This window comes from Chlorocebus sabaeus, chromosome 6, assembly GCF_047675955.1.
Source record: "Chlorocebus sabaeus isolate Y175 chromosome 6, mChlSab1.0.hap1, whole genome shotgun sequence".
Taxonomy (NCBI): Eukaryota; Metazoa; Chordata; class Mammalia; order Primates; family Cercopithecidae; genus Chlorocebus; species Chlorocebus sabaeus.
In genome coordinates this window covers 17,023,020-17,040,992 of record NC_132909.1, presented here as the reverse complement: position 1 = coordinate 17,040,992, position 17,973 = coordinate 17,023,020, and the positions used below count along the sequence as shown (strand labels likewise).

General features: G+C 53.6%; 1 protein-coding gene and 2 long non-coding RNA genes across 10 annotated transcripts in view; 2 read left to right on the top strand and 1 right to left on the bottom strand.

Moving 5' to 3' along the window:
• LOC140711853 (uncharacterized) overlaps nucleotides 1-663 on the top strand; it is a 10,765-nt gene extending 10,102 nt beyond the window's left edge. For all 3 annotated transcript variants that reach the window (XR_012093161.1, XR_012093162.1, XR_012093160.1), the window contains one exon: nucleotides 56-663. This is a non-coding gene — a long non-coding RNA (uncharacterized lncRNA). The remainder of the gene's footprint in view (nucleotides 1-55) is intronic.
• The window catches only part of LIPE (lipase E, hormone sensitive type), a 23,820-nt gene extending 6,991 nt beyond the window's left edge, over nucleotides 1-16,829 (bottom strand). Inside the window, exons 1-4 of one of the 4 annotated variants that reach the window (XM_073016394.1) lie at nucleotides 16,219-16,326; nucleotides 10,569-10,824; nucleotides 2,118-2,653; nucleotides 30-120 (exon numbers count right to left, since the gene is read on the bottom strand). In XM_073016394.1, the coding sequence (XP_072872495.1) occupies nucleotides 30-120; nucleotides 2,118-2,633 (607 nt within the window). In that variant the 5' untranslated portion in view covers nucleotides 2,634-2,653; nucleotides 10,569-10,824; nucleotides 16,219-16,326. Of the gene's footprint in view, nucleotides 1-29; nucleotides 121-2,117; nucleotides 2,654-4,487; nucleotides 4,862-10,568; nucleotides 10,825-16,218; nucleotides 16,578-16,722 lie in introns of those variants that run through there. The other 3 variants (XM_073016395.1, XM_073016392.1, XM_073016393.1) reach the window with 3 other exon arrangements.
• LOC140711854 (uncharacterized) overlaps nucleotides 16,813-17,973 on the top strand; it is a 591,910-nt gene continuing 590,749 nt past the window's right edge. For all 3 annotated transcript variants that reach the window (XR_012093165.1, XR_012093163.1, XR_012093164.1), the window contains exon 1: nucleotides 16,813-17,973. This is a non-coding gene — a long non-coding RNA (uncharacterized lncRNA).

Below are 17,973 nucleotides of genomic sequence, written 5' to 3'. Positions count from 1 at the left end.
GCTGCGAGTAGAACCCGGCTGGGACTCACTGAGGCCTGTCTCGTTGCGTTTGTAGTGCTCTCCGAAGGACACCAGCCCAATGGAGATGGTCTGCAGGAATGGCCGGATGGCAGGTGTGAACTGTGGAGAGACGCGGCTACGTCACCCACCGCTCAGGAGAGGGATGGGGACAGGGCAGGAGCGAGGCGCAGGGATGTGTGGGGAAGACACGTTCATTGAGTAAATGTTTCATGAGCTCCTACTGTGTGCTGGGCATAGCTCTCACCTGGTTCATGGACCTCATGTTCTCAAACGGAAAACAAATGATCAGCAGATAAGCAAAGCCATGCACAGTATCACAACAAGGAATGATGAATGGTTTGGAAAAAAAAAAAGGCAGTAGGTGGAGAGGACACGAGCGATGACTAGGGGTCAGGCTACTTAGCGGGTCTCGGAGGAGAGATCTGACTGAAGCGAGGGGAGGGTGTTCCCTGCACAGGGCACAGAGAGCATGAAGGCTTAAAGGTGAGCTCCTAGGAGACTGAGGCAGGAGAATCGCTTGAGCCAGGGAGGCAAAGGTTGCAGTGAGTGGAGATCACACCACAGCACTCCAGCCTGGGCAACAAAGCGAGACTCCGTCTCAAAAAAAAAAAAAAAAAGGTGAGCTCATGCTTGGTGCTTGACCTGGGTAGCGACAGCCAGGGGGCCAGTGTGGCTGGAGCAGAGTGAGCAGTGGGGAGAGGGGCAGGTGGTGACACTGAAGAGGCAAAGGGGGCTCATGCATGTCCTGGGCAGAGGAATTTGGATTTCATTCTCAGTGCAGGGTGGTGCACTGGTAGGCTGTGAGGTGGGGAGTAGGATGGTGCAGGGACTTCCTGAAAGTCAGAGAGAGGATGGATGGGGAGAGGGGGCAGCTGGAAGACAGGAACAGGGAGATGGCCAGAAACAGTCCCCCAGGCACAGGGACCTGAGGTAGAAAGATAGCCAGAGAGGGTGACTGAGGCCTAGACATGGGGTCAGCTGGCCACTACAGGGGAAGGGGGAGACAGCGTCTGACAGAGCAGACAGGCAGTTAAGGAAAGATGGTGGGGGCCGGGTGTGGTGGCTCATGCCTGTAAACCCAGCACTTTGGGAGGCCTAGGCGGGCGGATCACTTGAGGTCAGGAGTTTAAGACCAGCCTGGCCAACGTGATGAAACCCCATCCCTACTAAACAAAATACAAAAAAAAAAACCCCAAAAACCAAAAAACAAGACAATGGGGACACAGGATCAGAGGAAATGGAGCCACAGGAGGCCAAGGCGAGGGACTGGTGCATTCTTGTGTTCACTCTACACTGGCCAAGGCCCTACTGCATGCTAGACACCGGGCTGGTCCAGTGACCAAGACAGGGGAGGCCTCTGCCCTCCCAGACGCTGACATTTTAGAGGGGAGACTGCCCTGTACCAAAGCAGAGCTGGGCCCTGCCCCTGGCCAGGTGCCCAGTAGGCCAGAGGGCACCTGAATGCCTGGCTATTATGGCTGGGATGCTGGTTCGGGCAGCCCCGGGATCTCTTTCTCATGACTCTAGGGTCACGGCTGGGACACAGGGAGGAGCTGGCTGGCCCAGCTGGGCTGATCAATACTCGTGGGTTCAGCCCTGGTGAGGGGAGGTTTCCAGGAACACCTGGGCTGGGTTGCTGAGAACAGGCTAGCCTGCAGGGAAGCCTGGAGACGTGGGGCGGGAGGGGTAGGCTGAGGTGAGGGGAGGCCCAGAGAGGGCCAGAAAGACTACAGGGTCACATGGCTCCAGATTCCTCCCTGAGGGGTCTCAACCTCAAATGACTTCAGGGGCCAGACAGGTAACAGAGTGAATGTATCTCCTGTGTGTAGGACAATAGAGAGTAGTGGATATCCTGGTGAAAAAAGCTCTGCACGTTGGATTTCTTACTACCCAGCAGATATGACCTACGGCCCATGAGTTTGAGACCCCTGGTGCAGCTCTGTCTGAGCTCCAGCCAACTTCCCCTTTCTGTACCTGCTGTTTGCTGAGTCCGATAATGCTGACCACTGTGGTTACTTTACCATATTATAGGCCAGGCCAGGGGCCACCAGGTGCCTTCATCGTGGGCCCAGAGGGGCACGGGGCAGGGGGCTCACCTGGAAGCCCAGGCAGCGGCCATAGAAGCATCCCTTATGCAGCGTAACATACTCCCGGAGGAAGTCGGCGGTGAGCCCCTCGTCGCCCTCAAAGAAGAGCACCCCCGGCTGATTGGTAACCAGCAGGCGCTGGGCGTAGTAGACCAGAGCGCGGAGCTGGGTGAGGGCAGCCAGGTAAGCCTCCAGCTCGGCCAGGTTGTGGTTGGTGCGGAAGAAGATGCTGCGGCGGTTGGAGGCCACATAGCGGGATTTGTGCAGGAGGTGTGCCACGCAGCAGCGGGCTGTGTGCACCAGACTGCGGTACCCATTGGCGGGTGTCTCTGGGTCCAGGTCAAAGAGATGTGCCACACCCAGCAGGCGGCCCAGGGCCGGCTCCAGCCCCAGTGCCTGCTCGCGCACACCGGCAAAAACGCCTGACAGCCGCTGGGCCGTTTCCCCAGGACCCTGGCTCGAGAAGAAGGCTATGTTGTCCTCCGCCAGAGTCACCAGCGACTGTGTCATTGTGTGCAGGTCCATGTTGTAGATGAGCTTCGAGGCTGTGGGTAGGTGGGGAGGCCTGTTAGGTGGGGCTGGACCAAGCCTTGCTCAGCTGGAGCCCAGGAGTCTGGGCCATAGCTTATCTGCTCCTCCTTCAGACCCCAGCACTGTCTTCTTTCAGTTCCAGGAGCCCAGGACCCCATGTTCCTCCTCCTTTCGACACAAGAGGTCACCCTCTTGTCTCTAGGAATCAGAAGTTTGGGGCCCCAGTTCCCAGTGCCTTTGTCCCTCCTCAGGAACCAGTAGTTTGGGCCCTCATCTCCTCCTCCCTCAGACTCAGGAGTCCAAGCCCCAGACCCTTCCTCTTCAGGATCCAGGAGCCCCTGCTGTCACCTCTTTGGGACTCAGAAACTTGCTGCCCTGGCCTCCTATCCCTCGGACCCAGGAATCCAGACATTCCCTGAGCCCACATGACTCTGCTTCCCTAACTCATTCATCTCTCCTATGATCCAGGAGACTGCCAGTCCTTTCTTCCTTCCAGGGACCCAAGAGTCCAGGCACCTGTTTCCATGAACTCTCCTGGGGCCCAAGACTCCTTCTAGATTCCAAGAAGTCTAGACCTCCAGTTGGTCCCCACTCTCAGGACCCCAGAGTCCAGGTCCTCCATCCCATCTTTCCTTCTTAGGCCCCAAGTGCTACCCACAGGCCCTTCCCCTCCAACAACATTTGGGAGAGTTCAGCCCGAGTCCTCTCATTCCCATCTCTCCGGACCCTGGTCCCCAAGCGCAGCTCTCCCTGAACTTGGGAGTTCACAATTCTAGACTTCACTGATGAGTCATTCCTCGTTCTTCAAGTCTGGCTGTGGAAGCCCCTCCAAATCCCAGTTCCCTCCCTGTTTCTCTGAGAGATCCCAAAAACTCAGTCTTGCTTCTCCCCCAGTGGGGTCCCTTGGCCTTCAGGCTTGTCCACAGGTCCTGGGTTGCATGGCCGGCCCTGCTCCCCTGCCTGGAACAGCGATACTCATCGCTGTTATCGACCTTGAGCATATCCGCGCAGGTCCCGGGCTGAGAGCTTTCTGTGTGTTTGTTGCTTTAGCGCACTAACCCTCTGGGACCCATGTCACCTAGGTTCAAATCTCTATTGTTGCCAGCATCCCCATTTTACAGGAGAGGAAACTGAGGCTCAGGTTTTTTTTTTTCTGAGATGGAGTCTCGCTCTGTTGCCCAGGCTGGAGAGCAGTGGTGCGATCTCAGCTCACTGCAAGCTCCGCCTCCCAGGTTCACGCCATTCTCCTGCCTCAACCTCCTGAGTAGCTGGGACTACAGGCGTCCGCCACCATGCCCAGCTAATTTTTTGTATTTTTAGTAGAGGCAGGGTTTCACCATGTTAGCCAGGATGGTCTTGATCTCCTGACTTCAGATCTGCCTGCCTCAGCCTCCCAAAGTGCTGGGATTACAGGCTTGAGCCACCGCGCCCTGCCGAGGCTCAGGTTTTAAGTGAGGAGGTTAAAGCTGCACTGCAAGTGGCAGAGCTTTTGTAAATCTAGCTCTCTGAGTCCACAGCCACACTTACGTGGGGCTCCCTGCTAGAACTCTGGAAACCACATCTCAAAATTTGCCCTGGACTACGTCTGATTCACCACACTTCCCGGTCCCCAATGATCTTCCCTCTGAGATCCTTTCCCAGGCATTCAGGCCGTCCTGTTTCTTGGATGCCTTGTCACTCAGGTCCTGAACAAGCTGCCGTTGGTGGAATGCTACCATCTGCTCCAGGGACTTCCCTCCCAAAGCCCAGCACCTTGCCTATTCCCCTAGAAGAAGGTATTTCCTTTCCCTTCTAAGTCCTGGGGCCTGGCAGCGGCCATTCCTGTCTCTCAGCTGGCTGCACACTCACCCCTCCTAGGCATCTTCCGAGCTCCCCTGGGCTGAGACTGCTGGTCTGTGGCTTGTGCCAGTAGCAGCCTGGGGCTATAAACCCAGGGGCGGGGCTGGCCTGCCCAGGGTGTAGCCGCACAAGCCACCTCCCACCCAGAAAGATCAGTGAGGACCACGTGCTGTAAACAGAGTAGAGGGCCCAGCTCCCTGCCCTGCCCCCCACCTGCTCCCAGACTCAGCTCAACTGGTAGTCCTGCTACAGGCTCCTCTGCCTTAGAACCCAGGAGTTCACACCCACAGCCCCTCCTCCCTCAGACCCAGGAGTCCAGGGCCCCAGCCCCTTCATCCTTTAGGACTCAGGAGTCCCAGCCCCAGTCCTGAACAAACTGTCCCCTCTCACCCAGCCAGGCTGCCCTCTCTCCCCAGAGAGGACTCAGGAAGCCAAAGGCCCAGTGATCTCAGCTCCCGCCTCCTAGTCTGGCCCTGGCACAGCCAGCCCCAGCTGTTGGGGGGAGAGAGGAGGTAGCCAGCCCTGCCTGTCCCTCCTGGAAGGACAAAAGCCGATTAAGGGCAGTGCCAGGCTCAGCTAGGGGCCTGAGCTGCCTGCTGGTCCTACTGGGTGGTTGAACACACTGGGTACCCTGGATCTGCCACTTACCCCTCTCAGCCCACCCTGCTGTGATTGGCCTCCCCACCTCACACATAGGGAAACAGAGGCTCAGAGAGATGCTTCACCCATGTCATTCACCTATGTCATTCCACGCACTCCTTGTCTGGCCTCAGCTTGTCACCTCAAAGAAGTACTCCCCAGTTGCTCCTCCCCATCTAAGATATGCATGCCCCCATTATTTTCTGCCATGATACCTAGTTCTGTTCCATCCTGCCATTTGACACTTTATAATTTGTCTACATGTTTGTTCATCTCCCCCAGGACAGGACTAGGTTTTATGGAGCCATGAAACTTATAAGGTACAGGGGCATGGCCCTTTGGGAAGAAGAAATACAGAATTACAAATACAAGATTAGGGCCTTGGGCCGGGCGTAGTAGCTCACGCCTGTAATCCCAGCACTTTGGGAGGCTGAGGCGGGCGGATCATGAGGTCTGGAGATCGAGACCATCCTGGATAATACAGTGAAACCCCGTCTCTACTAGAAATACAAAAAGTTAGCCAGGCGTGGTGGTGGGCGCCTGTAGTCTCAGCTACTCAGGAGGTTGAGGCAGGAGAATGGCGTGAATCCGGGAGGCGGAGCTTGCAGTGAGCCAAGATCGTGCCACTGCACTCCAGCCTGGGTGACAAAGTGAGATTCTGTTTTTAAAAAAAAAAAAAAAAAGATTAGGGCCTTGGAAGGGGCCTGTGTGACTAAGGGGCCCTGAGGCCTCAGAGTCATTTGCTTGGCTGGAGGTGAATCTTCTGTCCCGGACTGTCATCCCCCAGGTGGCCCTGGGGCCCACCATGGGATCTGGCACATAGCAGATGCTCAGTGGATATCTGAAGCAGGAAGGAAGGCATGAAGAGGCAGAGTGAGGGCAGAGGGGCTAGTTAGCTCGGGAGAGGACTGCCCCTTCCCAGGGCTGGCGGATAGTCAGTGTTAGGCTTGCAGCTGTGAAAATGGGACGATGTGGGCTAGGCACAGTGGCTCATGCCTATAATCCCAGCACTTTGGAAGGCCAAGGTGGGTGGATCACAAGGGCAGGAAATTGAGACCATCCTGACCAACATGGTGAAACCCTGTCTCTACTAAAAATACAAAAATTAGTGGTATGGTGGCGCATGCCTGTAGTCCCAGTTATTGGGAGGCTGAGGCAGGAGAATGGCTTGAACCCAGGACGCGGAGGTTGCAGTGAGCCGGGATCACGCCACTGCACTCCAGCCTGGCGATACAGCGAGACTCTGTCAGAAAAGAAAGGAAGAAAGGAGGCTGGGCGCGGTGGCTCACGCTTGTAATCCCAGCATTTTGGGAGGCTGAGGCGGGTGGATCATGAAGTCAGGAGATCGAGATCATCCTGGCTAACACAGTGAAACCCCGTCTCTACTAAAAATACAAAAAAGTAGCCAGGCGCAGTGGCGGGCACCTGTAGTCCCAGCTACTCAGGAGGCTGAGGCAGGAGAATGGCGTGAACCCAGGAGGTGGAGTTTGCAGTGAGCGGAGATCACGCCACTGCACTCTAGCTCGGGTGACAGAGCAAGACTCCGTCTCAAAAAAAAAAAAAAAAAGGAAAGGACGAAGGAAAGAAAGAAAGAAGGAAAGAAGAAGGAAAGAAAGAAAGAGAAAATGGGATGATGGCCCAAGCCCTTGCTGGCAACCCTGGATAAGTCTGTTTTCCTCATCTGGAAACTGCACTTGGTCGTTCTGCTGGCTCAGGATGGGAGACAGGGTTTATAAGTGGGGCCATGGCCCGTGTGTTCTGCATATGGTTTGCTTTGTGGGCTCACTCGGCCTTCCTGAGATGGTGTATTGGGTGATTTTTCTCTGCGGCACTTGTCACCGTCTAGCATACTATACAATTTACTACAGGAATACCTTGCTTTACTATGCCTCGCACGTATTGCATTTTTTACAAATTGAAGGTTTGTAGCAACCCTGTTTCAAACAAGTCTGTTGGCACCATTTTTCTGACAGCAGGAGCTCACTTCGTGTCTCTGTGTCACATTTTGGTAATTTTCACAGTGTTTCACACTTTTTCATTATTATTATATCTGTTATGATGATCTGTGATCAATGATCTCTGGTGTTACTATTGTAATTGGGGGCACCACCAACCATGTTCACGTAAGAGGGTGAACTTTACTGATTAATGTTGTGTGTGTTCTGACTGCTCCATTGACCAGCCATTTCCCCCATCTCTCTTCTCCTCGAGCCTCCATATTCCCTGAGACATACACTATTGAGGCCGGGTGTGGTGGCTCACGCCTGTAATCCCAGAACTTTGGGAGGCTGAGGCGGGTGGATCACTTGAGGTCAGGAGTTTGAGACCAGCCTGGCCAACATGGTGAAACCCCATCTCTACTAAAAATAAAAAATTAGCCAGGTGTGGTGGTGTGTGCCTGTAATCCCAGCTACTCGGGACACTGTGGCAGGAGAATCGCTTGAACCCGGGAGGCGGAGGTTGTAGTGAGCCAAGATCACACCATTGTACTCCAGCCTGGGTAATAGAGCGAGACTCTGTCTCAAATAAATGAAATGAAATGAAAAATAAAATATAAATTAAAATAGAAATCTGGCCAATTAATAACCCTACAATGACCTCGAAGTGTTCAAGTGAAAGAAAAGTCTCATGTCTCTCACTTTAAATCAAAAGCTAGAAGTGATTAAGCTTAGTAAGGAAGACATGTCGAATGCAGAAACAGGCTAAAAACTAGGCCTCTTCTGCCAGTTAGCCAAGTTGTGAATGCAAAGGAAAAATTCATGAAAGTAATTAAAAGTGCTACTCCAGTGAACACGTGAATGATAAGAAAGTGAACCAGCCTTGGCCAGGTGTGGTGGCTCACGCCTATAATCCTAGCACTTTGGGAGGCCAAGGTGGGCGGATCACGAGGTCAGGAGATTGAGACCATTCTGGCTAACATGGTGAAACCCCGTCTCTACTAAGAATACAAAAAAATTAGCCAGGTGTGGTGGTGGGCACCTGTAGTCCCAGCTACTAGGGAGGCTGAGGCAGGAGAATGGCGTGAACCTGGAAGGCGGAGCTCGCAGTGAGCCAAGATCACGCCACTGCACTCCAGCCTGGGTGACAGAATGAGACTCTGTCTGCAAAAAAAAAAAAAAAAAAAAAAAAACCAAAAAAAAAACACAAAAAAACCCAGAAAGTGAACCAGCCTTATTGTGGATCTGGAGAAAGTTTGAATGGTCTGGATAGAAGGTCAAACCAGCCACATTTCCTTAAGCCAAAGCCTAATCCCGAGCAAAGCCCTATCCTTCTTCAATTCTATGAAGGGTGAGAGAGGTGAGGAAACTGCAGAAAAAAGGTTGGAAGCTAGCAGAGGTGGATTCATGAGGTTTAAGGAAAGAAGGCATCTCTGTAACATAAAAGCGCAGGGTGACAGCCGGGCACCGTGGCTCACGCCTGTAATCCCAGCACTTTGGGAGGCTGAGGCAAGCAGATCACCTGAGGTCAGGAGTTTGAGACCAGCCTGACCAACATGGAGAAACCCCGTGTCTACTTAAAATACAAAAAATTAGCTAGGCATGGTGGTGGTACATGCCTGTAATCCCAGCTACTTGGGAGGCTGAGGCAGGAGAATCACTTGAACCTGGGAGGCGGAGCTTGCAGTGAGCCAAGATGGTGCCACTGCACTCCAGCCTGAGCAACAAGAGAGAAACTTCATCTCAAAAAAAAAAAAAAAAAAAAAAAAATTGCAAGGTGATGTGGCAAGCGCTGCTGGAGGAGCTGCAGCAAGTGATCCAGATCTAGCCAAGATCATTGATGAAGACGGCTGCCTTAAGCAACATATTTTCAGTGTAGATGAAACCACTACGTATTGGAAGAAGATGCCATCTAGGACTTTCATAGCTGGAGGGGAGGTCAGTGCCTGGCTCCAAAGCTTCAAGGCCAGGCTGACCCCCTTATTAGGGGCTAATGCAGCTGGTGACTCAGTTGAAGTCGGTGCTCATTTATCATTCCAGAAATCCTAGGGCCCTCAGGATTACACCAAATGTACTCTGCCTGTGCTCTTAAATGGAACAAAGCCTAGATGACAGCATGTCTGTTTATAGCATGGTTTACTGAATATTTCAAGCCCACTGTTGAGACGGACTGCACAGAAAAAAACAAAATATTTCTCAATGACAATGCACGTGGTCACCAGAGAGCCCTGGTGGAGCCATACGAGTGGATTAATGTTGTTTTCCTGCCTGCTAACACATCTGTTCTGCAGCCCACCGGCCAAGGAATAATTTCAACTTTTAAGTCTTATTATTTGTTATTATTATTTTTTTAATTTCAGTTTTAGAGATGGATTCCTGCTGTGTCACCCGGGTTGGCGTGCAGTGGTGCGATCATAGCTCATTGCAGCCTTGAACTTCTGGGCTCAGGTGATCCTCCCACTGCAGCCTCCTGAGTAGCGGGGACTACAGATGGGCACCACCATGCCTGGTTCATTTTTTTTTTTTTTTCAGGTTTTTAGAGACAGAGTCTTGCGACGTTGCCTAGGTAGCTGGTTTTGAACTCCAGGCCTCAAGAGATCCTCCTGCCTTGGCCTCTTGAGTAGCTGGGATTACAGGTGAGAGCCACTGCATGTGGCTAACTTTTTGTATTTTTTAAGAGATAGGGCTGTGTTGCCTAGGCTGGTCTTGAACACCGGACCTCAAGTGATCCTCCTGCCTCAGCCTCTTGAATAGCTGGGATTATAGGCATGTGCCACCATGCCTAGCTCTAAGTCTTACTAAATAATAAAAAATAGAAATACATTTTAAAATAGAAATACATTTTGTAGGCTGGGTGCAGTAGCTTACACTTGTACTTGCAGCACTTTGGGAGGCCAAGGCAGGAAGACAGCTTGAGACCAGTTTGAGATTAACCTGGGTAACATAGTGAGACCCTCCCCATCTCCAAAAAAAAAAAAAAAAAAAAAAAATTAAAAAAAAGAAATACATTTGATAGCCAGGAATAATGGCAACAAAGGATTTAGACTATGACATAGACTTGGCTGATAAAGCACCAGCAGGCTTTGACAGGACTGACCCCCCCTTTTTTTTTTTTTTTCCGAGACAAGTTTCACTCTTGTTGCCCAGGCTGGGGTACAATGGTGTGATCTTGGCTCACTGCAACCTCCGCCTTCCAGGTTCGAGTGATTCTCCTGCCTCAGCTTCCCAAGTAGCTGGGACTACAGGCGCCTGCCACCATGCCCAGCTAATTTTAGAATTTTTAGTAGAGACGGGGTTTTACCATATTGGCCAGGCTGGTCTCAAACTCCTGACCTTGGGTGATTTGCCCACCTCGGCCTCCCAAAGTGCTGGGATAATAGGCGTGAGCCACTGTGCCTGGCCTGACCCCAATTTTGAAAGTTCTACTGTGGCCAAAATGGTATCAAACAGCATCACATGCTACAGAGAACTGTTTTGTGAAAGAGTTAATTTAAGCAGAAAACTTCATTGTTACCTTATTTTAAGAAACTGCCACAGCCACTTTCCACAACCACCACCCTCGTGAGTCAGCAGCCACTACCACTGGGGCAAGACCCTCCACCAGCAAAAAGATGAGGATTTGCTGAAGGCTCAGATGATCATTAGCATAGTATGGGGCCAGCCGTGGTAGCTCATGCTTGTAATCCCGGCACTTTGGGAGGTCAAGGCAGGAGGCTCACTTGAGGCTAGGAGTTTGAGACCAGCCTGGGCAACATAGTGAGATTCCATCTCTACAGAAAAAACAAACAAACAAACAAAAATATGTACATGGTATTTTTAGACATATGTTATTGTACACTTAATAGACTATAGGATAGTGTAAACATAACTTTTCTATCCACTGGGCAACCAACAAATTTGTGTGACTTGCTTTATCAAGTGGTCTGGAACCAAACCCCAAATATCTCTGAGACATGCCTGAATTTATATTGTTTGCTCTCTGTCTCCCCCACTAGATTGTAAGTTCCCTGAGGGCAGGGACTTTTGCCTGTTTTATTCAGCCCTTAGGCAGTGCCTGGTGCACTGCCATCCCTTGCTAAAGTGGTAGCATCCATGCTGGTAGGGATCTTTTAAGGTAAGGAGAGGGGGCTGGGCGCAGTGGCTCATGCCTGTAATCCCAGCACTTTGGGAGGCCGAGGCGGGTGGATCACCTGAGGTCGGGAGTTCGAGACTAGCCTGGCCAACATGGAGAAACCCTGTCTCTACTAAAAATACAAAATTAGCCGGGTGTGGTGGCGCATGCCTGTAGTCCTAGCTACTCGGGAGGCTGAGGCAGAAGAATTGCTTGAACCCGGGAGACGGAGGTTGCGGTGAGAAGAGATCACACCATCGCACTCCAGCCTGAGCAACAAGAGTGAAACTCTGTCTCAAAAAAAAAAAAAAAGATAAAAAGATGAGGAGAGGTGACATTTCCGACAAAACAAGTGACTACACAAAGGAGTGGGGAAGGGGCTGGACCCAGGCACTAAGGACTCCAGAGCTCTGCCCTTTGTCCTGTTCCAGGCTGCTCCCTGAGGGCTAGGCTGGGTGGAGCTGGCAGGAAGGGATGTTGAGGCTGCCAGAAACTCGCCAGGAATCCCTGGCAGAGGGCACTGGGGCAGGGGCAGGCCCACTGGGGCCGTGGGTGCAGACTAGGGCAGAGGTAGGGCAGAGGGGATTTGGCTTTTACTGGGCACTGGACCTTTCTTTGCCCTAAAGAGTTTCTGGACAGCTGAATCCGACTCCTGGGGACTGAGCAGGAATAAGGAGGGCGGTGGGGAAGGAAGTGGGGTGGGGGTGGATGGGGGATGAAGGAAGGGCCAGGTCTGGGGCCTGGGAGGAAGCAAAGGCTTCTGAAGCCGGGAAGCCTGGAATCAGATGCAGGCGGGGACAATGAGTGGCTGAATAAAAGAGCAAACATTGCACCAACAGTCTCTGCGTGCCTGGTGCCTGGTCTCTTTCTCTGTGTGTGTGTGTGTGAATTTAGAAATACGGATCAAATCTAGCTATGTTGCCTAGACTGGTCTCGAACTCCTGCACTCAAGCAGTCCTCCTACCTCGGTCTCCCAAAGTGCTGGGATTTCTTTTCTTGTGTTTTTTTTTTTTTTCATTCTCAAAGGAGGTGATGAGATTTCTTTATGTGTTGTATGTGAAGTGACTCATGTCACCTGCCCCACAACCCATGAGGGAGGGACCATTATCATCCCTTTTGGCAGATGACAAAATTGAGGTACAGAAAGGTGACATGACCACCTGGGGTCACATGGCCAGCGGGGGGCAGCTCCAGGGCAGCGCTGCTGATCTCTGCTGTTTCTGTGTGCTGCACCCTCTGTCTGTGCTTCAAAGTATATGCTTTCTGGTCAGGTGTGAGGGTCTCTGGGGTTCATGTGTACATATGCACCTCTGCAGGTATGTGTCATGGCTAGCGTGTCCTGGCCTGTGTCCGTCGGCACTGGTACGTTTGAAGGTATGAATGTTTGTATGCAAGTGTTATGGCCTATGTGTGTTTCTTAGCCTGTGAATGTATCTGTGTCTCTGTTTCTCTTGGCCTGTGAGCTTGTGTGGGTGTATTTGTTTATGTATAAACGGATATACATGCTTGTGCATATCTTGGTTTCTGCGTGTGTTGAGAACAAACCTCTCCCCATTTGCTTAAGCTGGAACCCAGGATGTCATCCTGGCCACCTCCCCACACACCAACTCCCATGTAATCCATCCCCTAGTCCTGCCCACTCTGCCTACCAAAGGCCTCTGGAACCTGGCCCTTCTCCCCACCTCCACTGCCTCCTCCCTGGTGCAGGCTGTAGCATCATTATCTGGGTGACTGTGACAGCTCTTTATATATTTCTGATTTTGTTCTCTTTGTTGTCTGCATAGCAGCCACAGGATCCTTCTAAAACATAAATCTGTTCACACACTTCCAACCCTTCAACACCCTCTCCTTTGCTTTCAGGATAAAGCCCCCAATCCTGGACATGGCCTCCCAAGCCAGGTACCATCCTCCTCTCTCTCTCTTTTTTTTTTTTTTGAGACGGAGTCTTGCTTAGTTGCCCAGGCTGGAGTGCGGTGGCTCGATCTCGGCTCACTGCAAGCTCCGCCTCCCGGGTTCACGCCATTCTCTTGCCTCAGCTTCCCAAGTAGCTGGGACTACAGGCGCCCGCCACCGCACCCGGCTAATTTTTTTGTATTTTTAGTAGAGACGGAGTTTCACCATGTTAGCCAGGATGGTCTCGATCTCCTGACCTCGTGATCCACCCGTCTCAGCCTCCCAAAGTGCTGGGATTACAGGCGTGAGCCACTGCGCCTGGCCTCTCTCTTTTTGAGACAAAGTCTCATTGTTGCCCCGGCTGGAGTACAGTGGTGCCATCACAGCTCACTGCAGCCTCAACCTCCTGGGCTCAATTGATCCTCCCACCTCAGCCTCCCAAGTAGCTGGGACTACAGGTACACCCGACAATGCCTGGCTAATGTTTGTATTTTTGGTAGAGATGGGGTCTTGCAGGCCGGGCGCGGTGGCTCAAGCCTGTAATCCCAGCACTTTGGGAGGCCGAGACGGGCGGATCACGAGGTCAGGAGATCGAGACCATCCTGGCTAACACGGTGAAACCCCGTCTCTACTAAAAAATAGAAAAAACTAGCGGGGCGAGGTGGCGGGCGCCTGTAGTCCCAGCTACTCGGGAGGCTGAGGCAGGAGAATGGCGGGAACCCGGGAGGCGGAGCTTGCAGTGAGCCGAGATCGCGCCACTGCACTCCAGCCTGGGCGACAGAGCGAGACTCCGTCTCAAAAAAAAAAAAGAGATGGGGTCTTACTATGTTGCCCATGCTGGCCTCAAACTACTGGACTCAACGGGTCCTCCCACCTTGGCCTCCCAAAGTGCCAGGATTACAGGTGTGAGCCACTGTACCCAGCTACCATCCTCCTCTCTTAACCTGCCTGAGCTGTTTCCTCTTTCTCTTCCTCCTGGCCCTGGCTGAGCTCCCTCTGCACTGTAACTCAATGCTTCCTCAAGCCTCAGGTCTTTCTCCATCCTGTCCACTCTGTTCCCCTTCCTGCCCCCTGCACACTTAACGCCTCTCCATCCTTGGGTCCAATATTGCCTCCTTGGGAAGCCTCCCAATTCTATCTTCCCAGGGTATTTTTCTCTGTTGTATTTATGACAGTTTACAATCATAGTCTTATCTGAGTAACATCTGTGTCCTCAGCTCAACTGTGAAGCTGTTCTTGCTACCGAGAGCCCAGGCCTAGCACAGCTCAGTGTTCAGTGAATGTCTGCTGAATGAATTTGTGTGACTGGAACCTCCTGAGCCCAGAATCAAATTTGGGACCACAGCAGTTGTGGGCCCACAAACTCCCTGCCTGGAGGAGGCTGGGGCAGCCATCTCTTTGCCCTCACTGGCCAAGTAAGGAAGCCTAGGTGGCCTTGGTCCCTCAGAGCCCCAGTGTCGTCATCTGGGAAATGGGGTGATCATAAGGACACTAGCCTCATCCAGTTACTGGCAAGACGAAACTGATGACGAGGATTGCTCCAGCCAGCCCAGATGCCCTTGAGGCAGGAGTGAGGTCTGATTAATTTATCTAAAGCCTGGCACGAGGGCGGGGCCTCAGGAAATAATGACAGGCAAATCTTGGAGTTTGCAGGAATGAGCCTTTGTGAATGGCTCATTTTGCAGGGAGCCCTGCCCAACTGGATTCTGACTCCTCATGACAACCCCAAGGGAAGCATGAGTATTGTGATCTCTGTTACAGTTCACACATTCCTTCACTTATTCATCCAATAAATATTTGAGTGCCTATTTGCCTGGCATACCAAGCTCTGGAAGTACAGGGTAAACAAGGCAGATACAGCCCTGCTTTTAGGATGTTCACTGTCTAGTGAGGACTAACAGTAACAATAACCTTCAGTTCTCCTGAGGGTTTGCTGTGTGCCTGTGCCAAATGCTCTGCACTCACTCTAACCTCACAAAAGGAGGTACTCCTATCATCATACCCATTTTAGAGCTCAGAAAGCTGAGGCAGGGAAAGAGGGAGTCTCCTGCCCAGCACATCACAGCTCCCAGCCTGAGGAACCAGATCTCCAACGCCCACGTTTCTTAACTACAGTCTGTACTGCCTCTGGGTATGCTATGCTGGTGTGGGGCTCAGTGTCTTGCTGTGACAGCGAGTGCCCTTGGGCTTCAGTCTGTCTGCCCTCTGAGCCTGTCTGAGCCTGCGTATGTGTCTGGAGCCAACTCCAGGTCTATTCTGGGCTAATGATGTGTTCTATGGCAGGGGAAGCAATGAGTTTGGGGTCCCGGGGGCTGAGGGGTGGTGTTAGTTTCCTTCCTGCATGGGAACTTCCCACAGGTCCCCATGCTGATTGATAACTGCTTGTAACTGAGGACCTGCCCCTGCCTGAGGCTTGCAGCATTTCTGTTGGTCTGTCAGCCTTTGTTCTGCCTTTTGAGACCTGAAAATAATGGGACACCCTAGAGAAATCAGGCCTTTCCTTTTCCTGAGGCAGGTGTGCAGGTCTGAAGCCAAGCCAGGGCCACTTGTCCTGGAAAGGGTAGGGGTCAGGGTTAGGCCACAGTGGAGCCGGCTGAAGCAGGTGGGCTGACAATGGATGGATGGATGGATGGACTGACTTGCCAAGTGGGAGGCCGGGACTGCGATGAGCTTTACTGGCCCCGCTGCACTCTCCACTATGGGTGCCCCTTCCTCCTACCTCTCCTTGACTCACCCCTAGACTTCCTCTTTGAGTAACACCTGCTAACCTCCTTCCCCCTTATCCTCTCAAGAGCGCTGGAGCCCTGAACATCGGCGCTTGAACCATTCCCTAGGTGGAAAAACACTGAGGGCAGCCGTTGCCCTTGGTCACACGGCGAATACGGAATCCGAGCGGGAACCTTGGTCCACGAGGCTCGCATTCCGGACTCTGCTCCCAAGCCGATCCCGGCGTCAGCTAGTCCCTGTGCCAGGGTGGGCCTCTCGGCTGTCACATCACCCCCTTCTCACAGTGGATCATCCCGTTTTCCCCGCAAGCGGCAATGGGCCAGTCCGCGGACCCCCCCACTCCTCGTGGCAGTGGGCCAGTCCACGCTGTCCCCACTCCCCCGCAGGATGTACGAGGTTCCTTCCGGGCTGCTGCAGGTCTCCGCGCGCTCACCTTTGGCCTTGCCTTTTCGCCACCGCCGGCGACCGCGGCTCCTCGAGCCCTCTTTGGCATTCTTCGAGGCCGGGGCCATAGCGGCCTCAGCGGGTTCCATTCCCCCGGCCGACTCCATCAATCCCCGCGGTCCTCGCGCGGGGGCCAATTCCAGCCGCGAGGCCCTGCCCGGAGGGCCAATCCTCGCTACACACTACCGTCGGGCCCCCCTATTACCCAATCCCGAGCTTGCTATTCTCTGGGTCCTGCTCCCTAGCCAATCCCGGTCTCCCTCCGCTGCCGTGCTCCGCCCCCAACCGCCAGAATTTAAGATCTGGCTCCGCCCCCTATCGCGCATTAAAGGGCTCGCGGCCAACAAAAAGGAAGCCCTGGGGGCGGCGAAAAGCGTCCTTCGGGCAGGACTAGTGCGGAGCCCCGCGGGGAGCACCCCAGCAGGGAAGTCCCGATCTTCCCATGTGCTGGGAAGCCTCCCATGTGCTGGCTCAGTCTCGCCATCCCACTCACCTTCCCAGGGAGGGATCCCCTAGAACGCGGCTCGGCCCGCCTTTTGAAGGGGTAAAAGTGGGGCGCCTCTGGGCCTCTGCCTGGGGTGGGGGCGGGCCAGGTCCTCTGCCAACTCAAAGACGAGGCGGGGCGCCAGCGCTGGAGGCGTGGCTGTGCCTGAGAACCGTTGGAGGAGGGAGCCCCGCCTTCCCTCTCCTGGCGCCTAGTTCTCCTATTGCGCTTTTCCTGGGGGATCTTTCTCCCTCTGTCTCCGCCCCCCAATCCATGCTTCCGAGATTGGGGGTGGGGGGTGGTGGGTGGTGGTGGCGAGTACGCTCGGCGCCTGCGCACTAGCTTCACGCCGCGGGCCGGCCCAAGAGCGGAGGTGGAGGGAACGACGCATGCCTGAGAAAAGGCGGGAAACAGAGGAGGCTCGAGGCTTGCGCACACGCACACAGCTAACTGCTTCTGGACCGCCTGAGAGGCGGCCTCGCCCGCCGTGGCGGTGTGGGGCGGGCATCCCTTGAGACTGTGTTCTGGAGGCCTGGAGAAACAGCTTCCCATCCTCAGCACTGGGGAGAGCAGACCTCCATCCCTGTCTTTGCCTGCTGCCCCTCCTCCTTCCCTCTCAAAGCATACCCACCAGCCCCGGCTCTGAGAAACGCGTTATCCTCTTATCAGCTCTGGGAGAGACAGGACGGACTGGCCTCTGGGCGGTGGGGCCGCCATTGCCTGCCCTCTGGACCAGGGCCTCACAGATGCCCTCAACTTCAGGATTAGGGCTGCGTTGCTTTTTCCCCCCACGTCAGGGGACTTTAACAAGTAACCTCCAGTTCCACAGATAAAACTTGCATTCCTCCCTTCTCCATGGCGGGGGTTTTGAGCCTAGAGAAGGAAGATCCGAGCTTCCTGGGGCTCCTATGAAGCAGGCAGGGGGCAGCACGGGGCCCCGGGAAGAGGCGGAGAAGGCAAGAGAGTGCCTGCAGCGAGCCCAGAGCCTTGGGCCCGTTATCCTCTGATGCTGCTCCCCCAACTTTCCTGCCGTCAGCCCCTGACCTTGCCTGAGACCTTGGCGGCTCCCGCACCTCCTCCCAGCTCCTCGTTGCTGAGAACACAACCCGTAAGGCCATTCCGCCTGGCTGGACTGAGTCCCCTATGGAGGCAACCTGGCAGGAAGCAGGTGTCTTCCTGGCAGCAGAGGACAGACCTGGTAAACTGAGAGACTGTTGATGCCCCGATGTTCTGCCTAGCCTGCATGGAAACTCCAGAAGG